The 10,000-nt window shown below is 44.1% G+C and overlaps 1 protein-coding gene and 1 pseudogene across 1 annotated transcript; both read left to right on the forward strand.

Annotated features, from left to right (window-relative positions):
- Positions 1-300: 300 nt before the first annotated feature.
- On the forward strand, positions 301-1,312 carry LOC118483284 (annotated as a pseudogene).
- Positions 888-1,541, forward strand: LOC118483283 (ribosomal protein S12, mitochondrial). The gene has a single exon (XM_035978921.1). The coding sequence runs from the start codon at positions 923-925 to the stop codon at positions 1,298-1,300; it is 378 nt and encodes a 125-aa protein (XP_035834814.1). The 5' UTR covers positions 888-922; the 3' UTR covers positions 1,301-1,541.
- The last annotated feature ends 8,459 nt before the right edge of the window (positions 1,542-10,000 follow it).

A 10,000-nucleotide genomic window follows, 5' to 3' on the forward strand; every position in this document is an offset into this window, starting at 1 on the left:
GAGAGTTAGATAGCCGATAGTAGTAGAAGCTCTAAGGCCGCTATTCCTGACAAGGAATAGAGTAAGGCCTTTACCGATCCTGAGTTAATGAGTTAAGGAGTTTTTTTATAAACGACTTATCTGAAAGAAGGCTTTGCAATCAACGAATTCTTTGATTTGAAAAGCTCCTTTCCTAATCGACCTTCCGCCTTCCGTTATTTGATCTTTTTATGGATCTTCTTATCTTATTAAGTTGTTAAATGAAGTATCATCAATTGAGAAATGACAATAAGTGATGTTCGATATCGCTTCTGTGCGCAGAGTATGGAAAGGAACCTCTCGGAGAAGTTCCGGGCCTCGGCAGCCCTCCTTTCTTATCTATTTTCATATATAATATAAAAGAATAGAAAGCGTACTGACTCTGACTGCTATCTACGATACGATCAGGGGGGAATAGCGCAAGGGCTTAAGTCATCGATTCAAATCCTATCTTTTTTCGGTATGCCGCTCCGCGAGCAAGGAGCGAGAAAACAATGTGGGCTGTGGTGATGTCAGAATTTGCACCTATTTGTATCTATTTAGTGATCAGTCCGCTAGTTTCTTTGATCCCACTAGCTGTTCCTTTTCCATTTTTTTTTGAAAAAAAAAATTGTCGGCCTACGAATGTGGTTTCAATCATTTCGGTGATGCCAGAAGTTGTTTTGATATACGATTTTATCTTGTTTCTCTTTTATTTATTATCCCTGATCCGAAAGTCACCTTTTCCTTTCCTTGGGCAATACCTCTCAACAAGATTGATCCCTTTGGATCTTGGTCCATGATGGCCTTTTTATTGATTTTGACGATTGGATCTCTCTATGAATGGAAAAGGGGTGCTTCGGATCGGGAGTAACCACTAGCGATAGGGCAAAAATCGGGGGGAAGGACAAAAGTCAAGAGCGCGATGCCTACATTAAATCAATTGATTCGTCATGGTAGAGAAGAAAAACGGCGCACGGACCGTACTCGAGCTTCGGATCAATGTCCCCAGAAGCAAGGAGTACGCCCGCGTGTACCAACGAGAACACCGAAAAAACCTAATTCAGCTCCACGTAAGATAGCCAAAGTACGGTTGAGCAATCGACATGATATATTTGCTCACATTCCGGGCGAAGGTCATAATTCGCAGGAACATTCTATAGTCTTAATAAGAGGAGGTAGAGTGAAAGATTCGCCAGGTGTGAAATCCCATTGTATTCGAGGAGTCAAGGATTTGTTGGGAATTCCGGATCGAAGAAAAGGGAGATCAAAATATGGTGCAGAAAAACCAAAATCGAGATGAATGGAAGATGCCTCTGTCACTCTTTTTTCTCCAATTTTCAGTACGAAGTTACTGGCTCTAAGAAGGCAATTGCGCCTTAGCCCATGGACTGATACGGAGACTACTCTACAGGGGAAATATCTTACTCGACTAGAGCGGATCCCGAGACTTCACCCGTTCCTTTAAACTGTTGGGCACTACATTCTATAACGAGAATCACAAGGCCGGTCAACAAGGAACAACCTGGCAGAGTGTCCTGAGATAACAAGGCAAAAGTGAGAACGCCCAGTGACGAGAGTGGCGACATACGAGGATCTAACCTCGACCAACGAGAGCGTAGCTGCTCGACCTCAGACATAGGGATTCTCGGACCGGAACAATGGGATTCGCTCGACCGAAGGGAACGATGCGTAGCGCCATAGGGAGAACCTAGCGTAGCAGAGCCAGTCGCGACCAAGTAGATAGCTCTACGCCTCTGCCGAACGAACGAAGAGCTACCTAAGTACGGTTAAATAAAGTGAAAATGATAGGTAAACAAAATATAGAACAAATGCGACAGAAAGCGTCAGAGCTTCGAAAGCCTGAAATTGAGTGTCCTTGAATTGAGCCTGTCGTATCCTTCCCAATCCAAGACGGCAAGGCGGTAACAGAACTACGGCAACTCCGGAACGCATCATGCGGTTTGTTTCAAGGCATGGGTTATCGTCTAGGAGAACTCATGCGACTATTGGCGTTGGGGAAGCCATGCGTTAGGTAAACCAACCGCACGTTGCAAGCGAAGGAGTGAAAGCTACTCGACTGTAATGTAAGGGGAGGACCTACAACGAGTTGCGGTTGCTTCGCAAGCAATACTCGACGGTATAGCGCATGCGTCTCATCGTCTTGGGAGCACTCGTAGTTGTTTGAGTCGTTGCGTTAGGGCAATACAACTACGAGAACCAGTCGTCCTAACGCTACTGTCAAACCTACTGTAGTTGTCGTTATTACCACTCGTCGGGTAGTTGTTCCGTAACACCGCTAGTCTACGACTACTAGTCGTTCCATTGTTGCACCACCCCAATGTGTGTTGCGTAGTAACTGCCTAGCTGTCTGTTACGTTGTCAAACCCTTCCGAACAACCACCTCTGACGCAGAGACTACGAGTGACGGACAACTAAACGACAACGAGTGGTTGCTTTACCGTCTTGTTCCGTCGCATCAAAGAATCCGTCGATTCCAATTCCACTATAGGAAGTGCTGTTATGATATATTTTCCTTCTCCTCTTCATTAATAGCCTGGGAACTGAGATTCTTAATTAGAGTATGGCAGGTCCGTCTTTGACCTTTGACCGGTTCGGGTTCGGGACTCGTTCTATGACCGTACTCCTATGTTTTGGGAGTCTGAGAAAGCTCTTCGTCCGCATTCCTTCTATCAGGCCAAGCCTAACAAGCCTTGGAAGTCGGCTAAGGCGCAATGCTCCCTATTTTCCGTGCTAGCTTTTGGGTCTGCTAGCGCTTCGATGCTTTCGATTCTTCTTTCCTAGGCTATTTCGTACGTGTAAGCTTTCGAAGTCGTATATCGAATGAGTGGATATCAGGAATGGTCCCACATCCTCCCTTTCTCCCTTCATGCTAAGACCACTTTGTGTACCGCGTCTTCTATCGCTATCTACAGTGATTCTCCCGTCTAACCGGAGTGAGGACTCAGCAGGAATAGCCGGACGCGAGAGAAAGACAAAAACAAGGGTTCTCGCGGCCCTATCGAATCCGTTCCCGAGTTAAGGTCACTTCACAAGTTGCCTTCTCTGGTCTTGCGGCGCACTCACTCCCTTTCCTTCCGCTCACTTCTGGACCCTTCGCTCCCGGTTAGTGCTCTTTGGCCCGGTCTATTCTGTCTGATATGATATCATATAGCCAGGAAAAAGGGATCTACTAGTCATCGCCTTTGAGCTGGGAAAAGCATTTACCTGGAGTCGGCTATTCCTGATTCAGCAAAGGAAAGAAGCCTTGATCCCAAGACTAGCTGTGTCTTTTTCGACTAGTGAGTTGTTGCCTAGCCTTGGTCACTGAACTCGGTCACTGAAAGACCTTTCGAGTCGAACTCAAGTGGAAATAATCAGACTGCTTCCATACCTTATCTCAGGTTATCCTTTAGTGCAGGTATGGGCACTATCCTCGCAGTAAGGGAGAGGGGGATACTTGTTTTCTAACTCTGATAGCAGTCAAGTACTAGCTCCAACCGCTTACTGGAAGAGCAGAGAGCGCTTTTCTCTTTAGTAGAGTTAGTCGACTTAAGGGGGGGCACTGTCAGGGAATATAATATCATCACCATTAAGAGAAAAAAGCTCAAGTGATTGTCTCTTTGCTAGAGCAGAGCCACTGGACACTGGGAGGGAAGGGAGGAAGTCTACTGCTCCCTTTCCTTAAAGACGAGTAAGTGCCGATACTACACTTTACTTAGCCGAGTCAGTCCCATTCATTAAAGAAGAGAAGCTTGTATTGGAGTGCGCTGGTTCAATGACTAGAGGAGCAGCAAGAGCATCCAGTGTTTCAATAGTAGGGACAGAACAACACTACAGGCAGAAAACAGCATAAGAAAGAGAATCAGTATACTAGAAAGCAGGAAAGAAGCTTGCTATAAAATCACTTTTCCGCGGAAAGGCAGCAAAGAAGTCGACTTAAGAGAGTACGGGCAGATCAAGTGAGGAAGATAGAAACAGGGATCAGTCTACAGCTTTAGGGAGAGATCCTTTTGAGTAGGGCATCTAACTCAACAATCACGAATAAGAAGAGAGTAGAATCTAGTTACAGTCCAGCTATTACTTGGCATACAAAGCAGAGCGAAAGTGATTGATTGTCTCAATAGAACCGAAGTGTTGGAAGGGAAGCACCAGGAAGAAAAGCCAATCCATAACTAAGAACAGCAGTAAAGCTGGAAAGAACAAGAGAGCATCGAGTTCGAAAGAAGAAGACTGCAGTGCCTTAATAACCTAAGCAGATGTCTACAGCTTATCCCTTTCCTAAAAGAAGGTTTATTTAAGTGCAGGTATGGGGCACTTCGTCAGCAGTGGTTCGTTTAGAAAAGTCTTATTGCTTGAAAGCACACACAGCACACAGTAGGAGAGTTCGAGTGTGAAAGCAGTGTACTCATGCCCCTGAGTTAAGGTATACTTTTAGTGCGTTCTCTAATTAGAAGAGCAGGAGCAGCAAGCACGGCTTAGGCGGAAGCAGAAGTTGATGCTTGCCTTTTTTTTGGGTAAAGGGTTACCCCGGTAAATTTTATAAATCACCAAATAAAAGAACAGGGTGTGCCAAAACACTGACACACACTACAATTCAAGACAACCACGACAACAAAAACAAAGCCCACAAAAACGACAACCAAGAACAAAACAACCCGAAACAAAATACATGACCAGCTACAACTATCTATCTAACAAAGCCCATCGATGCTTAACCCGGGTCTTCATTCAGCGCCCTAGCTGGGATCTGCCACTTCGTCATAACTCGATTGTAATCCACATGCCTTTGGAGCCTGAAATCCATCAACCGAAGCCGGACCGTGTTTTTAATCTTCTCGGTAACCTGGATAACCGAACAATGGGTTCTGGTGAAGAGCCGGTTATTGCGCTCTTGCCAGATGAAATAAGCCGAAGCTGCTACCACCAACTTACAAACCACGCGGCCTAAAGTTTTTGAATTTGCGTGCTGGTCCATCCACACCGAGATAGAATCCCACGACCCATTCACATCATCCATATCAGCCATATTCTTTGATTAGTGAAGTGGACTACGGAAAGGCAGGACATTCAGGTTGATAGAGATTGGTTTAGTCAAGCGCCGAAGCCTGGGCCTAGAACTGGCTGGGGAATACTCCATGGATAATCGAAAGGGAGTGCTACGTTCCCCTGGTTCCGGATTAACAGTTAGGTCAGGTTCTAGGGAGGCATTGATTGCTTGCTTGTATTGGTTCCGTACCCTCTTCGCCAGATGGATCAGATGTAGGTGGCTTGGAAAAAGCAGTTCCGCTCTTCTCTCTCCGGTTCTTCACCGATGAAAGAAATGATAACTTCTCTTAGTGCCGGGAATCGCGATCAATAGTTGTATGTAATGTTGAGGAAAGAGATTCGGATGAAAGAGGCAACGTTTAGTTGAGCGGCAGATCAAGTCAAAGCTGGCAATCCTTTACAGTATAAGCTGTTAATAGGCTCTAATAGACAACCTACCCATCTATTCTGGATAAACCGGGGCACCTTCCCTATGTGTCAGTGCCATTTTTCTCTAAGGCTTAAAGCGAATCAGTCATAGCTTGTTGCCAGCGACCCACGGCTTCCGAAAAAGGTTTGAGGTTCCCGCATGAACACTGGAAAGAAAGGCATAGATATATCAGAAATCAGGTATGGAATGATAGATCAATCTGAAAGATGAGGCATGAATGCTAGAAGGCCAGAAACCTTCACTTTCAGTCGTTCCGGTAAGTCAAGTTCTGTTAGACCCTCTCTGCCCTCACTATTGAAGCTTAAACAATGAACCTCTCACGTTTCACTGTTTAGTGCTTAGTCCTTCTCAAAAGCCTAATTCGTTCGCCAGCTGTCGGCTGTTCTATCATTCGAATCTTCCTTCCTCCCGTCTTGCAGGATCCTGTACCTGCTCTTGGTAAGGGAGGCTTTAGTCTCGGAAGTTTCCTAGCATTGGAGTTGGATCGAATCTTCGTTCATTCTGAAGGCATAATCTTTCGTGACAAGCGGAGGTGAAAGGTCAATCTCCCTATAGGTCAACACCAAGGCAAGATCGATTCAAGTACAAGCAATTGCAGCTATGCCTTTTCAAAACGGACTCCAAGAAATTCAATAGCAGCTCTTCCTCTAACTGCACCGGAGTCGTTGGCAGCCACTTTATGGCTTACATGTCCTTCTTTTTCTTCCTTGTTCGCAGCTACCTATGAGTGAGATGAGGATTCGTTTCACTATGTTCAACTCATACGGTCAATTCAACTAGAGTTCTGGCATTCTATTGATTGATGCCCTCCCTTTCATAGCTTTCGGGAAGACTGAACTAAGAATTGGTTCTGAAGGTTGTGGTGCTTTTTAGGAGCAAAGAGGAATCTGATAAGAGCTTAGCTAAAGGTTCACTTCACTAGGATAGATGGGCCCTTCCAGTCCTTTTCAGATTGTAGGACTGTAGAACAAGATAAACAAGTCAGCACAAACAAGCACTACTACTATGATTCAGAGCTCTATTGTTCTAGTCCCTTTGGTATTTAAACAAGGCATTGTGACCCTCCAATGTTTTCATTGAGGAATAGGATCAACTACTAGTTGCTTTTCCTGTGCGGTGGTCTTTGATGAGTCACACATGACTTGGGATTGAGAACATTCAAACTGAGTGGACGAAGGCAGGCAGGGATGGTTTTTTTTTTTTGGGTAAAGGGTTACCCCGGTGATTTTATAAATATAAATAAAAACAAGTAGGAAGCTGAAAATACTCCCTAGTTCTCTTAGTGGCATACCACTAAAGAGTGAAACACAAAACCAAAAAACAACCAATTACATCAAAAGACATAACAAAATGGTCTTCACTCTTCATCCAAGAATTCTTCCTTATCCATCATCCATTCTTCCAAGAACCGCTTGACATTCACATTCCGCTTGTACTTGAAAGAAGTTAACTTTAATCTGACAGTGTCGATAATATCATCAGCAAGTTGCTCCGGGGGTCTCAGTTTGTTTTTGAATAGTTTCGAGTTTCTTTCCCGCCATATAGTATAAGCCGAAGCTGCCACCACTAATCTACTAGCCACCGCATAAACCGATCTCGAGTTTGCCGCAGCTACAAGCTTCGAAGTGATGTCATCCCATGTTTCTCGAACCGTATCCATTCGGATTTTTTTTCTCACCTTACTCCATACCATCTTCGAGTAAGGGCATTCAAAAAAGAGGTGCTCATGGTTCTCTACCCCTGAATAACAAAGTAAACAGCACATGAGATTCATCGAACCTGTAACCGTATGGTTCCAACGAAGAATCCGGTCTTGTGTCCACAGCTTCTTCTTGTGAATAAGCCAGCAAAGGAACGCATGCTTTGGAATATTGAAAGCGGACCAAACAACCTTTGCCCATGAAGTTTGCTGATCACGCCATCGAATAGAATCCCAAACCTCCCTAGATGAAAACGGAACCAGCTTGTTATCCGAATTCATCCATAGAACTCTATCCTTTGTATCCGCCAAGTTAAGAGGTTGGAGCTGAAAAAGGATCGGGTAAACATTTCTCCAAGCTTCCGGCCAAAGCCACTGGCCATCGCTAATCGCGTCAACTACTTTAGATTTGATATTAAACCCATATCGCGCCATCTGACGAGGAGTCACTATATATTGCAACGGGCACTCGGACGTCCATTTGTCAAACCAAAGCGATGTGCTATGACCATTACCAATCTTCGTCCATAAATGCTCACGAAAAATATCTTTACATTTCATAAGACGTTTCCAACCCCAAGGAGAATTGACTTGAACCGGTATGTCCCATATACTCCGGCCACGCAGTCTATACAACTCTATCCAGGTAGTCCACAACGACTTCCTACCCGAAAGAATGCTGTAAATATGATACGCCATCAGAGATTTATTGACATCCGATATCCGCCTTATGCCCAACCCACCTTCCATCTTTGGAAGACACACTTCCTTCCATGCCACTTTAGCTCTACCCTTTGAACCCGAACCATTACCCCATAAAAACTCTCTCATTTTGTTCTCCAACTGTTTTATAATACTGACTGGCAGAATAAAGACCGACGCCCAATAAACATGTATCGAAGAAAGCACAGCAACCACCAGTTGAAGCTTACCAGCAAACGAAAGAAAACGGTTTTTCCAGTCATTGATTCGTTTATCCACACGCTCCACCAAAACTTTGCAATCCTTTCGTAACAAACGAGATGCAATCAAAGGCACACCCAAGTATTTAATAGGAAGTTTCCCCTCCTCAAAAGGGAACCACTTCAGCTATTCTAGTCTTGGTCGAATCTGGCACATTGCAGAAAAATATGGTACTTTTCGCATTACTAGGCACAAAACCCGAGCACTCTTCAAACTGCTTCAAAGAACGCATAATAAGCTTTACCGAGCCGACATCCCCTCTAGCAAATAAAATGAGATCATCTGCAAAACACATGTTAATAATCATTTGTTTCTCACATTTGTTGTGGAACCGAAACGACGGGTCAAGTTGAGCATTTTTGTTTAATATCATCGTTAGGACTTCCATAACCATTGTAAACAGGTACGGAGACATAGGATCTCCTTGTCGTAAGCCTCGTTTGCCTTTGAAGTATCCATAAACATTACCGTTTACACTCACGGAGAAGGACGTTGTAGTAATGCACTCCATAATCCACGATATAAACCTTGGCCGAAAACCAAATCCATGCAAAATATCTCGTAAAAATCTCCAATCCACAGTGTCGTACGCTTTCTGAATATCAACTTTCATAGCACATCTCGGGGGACCCCTTTGCCGATGATAATTATGCATAAGCTCTTGGGTCAACATTATATTGTCGGAAATCCTCCTACCTGGAACAAACGCTGACTGATTATCACTTATAAGATCCTTTAAGCCTTCAAGAATTCTATTGGTAATAATCTTGCTAATTCCTTTATAAATCACATTGCAGCACGAGATAGGTCTATAGTCAGTAACTATTCCGGGAGTAGAGACCTTTGGAATTAGAGCTAGAAACGTGTGATTGATCTCCTGAAGCAACCTACCAGATTGAAAAAAATCGATGATAGCAGCCGTAACATCACCTCCAACAATCGACCAAGATTTTCTAAAGAATTCCGACGTAAAACCATCGGGGCCCGGGGCCTTGTTCTCGTTGATAGAAAAAATAGCCGCTTTCACTTCTTCTGGAACAATTGGTCTACACATGGATTCTGCCACAATAGGATTCAAAGAGACCGAGAAGCAATCCTGATTGACTCGGGTATCCATACCCCCTTCTTTGCCCAAAAAATCACGGAAGTGATTAACCAATGCCGTAGCAACCTCGTCCCCATCATAACTATTACCAGCCGTATCTTTTATGAAGTTAATTTTATTGATATGGTTACGACATTTCACTACGTTATGGAAATAAGCGGTGTTAGAGTCCCCAGCCTCAAGCCACTTTTGCTTAGCTTTTTGTTTCAAAAATCTCTCCTCATCTATCGTAGCCTCCTTGTACTTCATTACACACACTGATTCAGCTTCTTTGAGATGCATATTGAAGGATCCGCATCCAACTTGCCTTGCAAATCGTCCAATTCTGACTTTAAATCAGCTACTTTTTTGTGCAAATTACCTTGTTTCCTAAGTAAAACTCGGAACGGGTGTTTGAGCCCTTTTAATTTCTTGGCAGGCAGGGATGGTTCGGCAGATGAACGAGTGATTAATACTGCAATAGGTATCTCGTTCGACTTGCACTTGCATTTGAGAAGTATATCCTTAGCTTTCTCTTGTCTGAGCCAGGATCACGAATTCCGGGCAGCAATCAACTTACAGAAAACTAAGAACAATGACTACGCCCCCTACGATGAAATCGATTCCTGCCACTACTTTTTGAGATCTTCATCTAAAAACTAAAAACTAAAAGAAAGGGGGATTGGGGAGGGACTACGGATTATGGGGGAATCCGAAGACTGCGTATAAAGGATTGTTTTTCCACGTGCATCAATCTGGGCTGCTTTTAGGAGCGATC

The sequence above is a fragment of the Helianthus annuus genome, chromosome 10 (genome assembly GCF_002127325.2).
Source record: "Helianthus annuus cultivar XRQ/B chromosome 10, HanXRQr2.0-SUNRISE, whole genome shotgun sequence".
NCBI lineage: Eukaryota > Viridiplantae > Streptophyta > Magnoliopsida > Asterales > Asteraceae > Helianthus > Helianthus annuus.

Coding starts and splice junctions, on each gene's coding strand:
- LOC118483283 (XM_035978921.1), top strand. CDS start 923: ATGCCTACATTAAATCAATTGATTCGTCATGGTAGAGAAGAAAAACGG.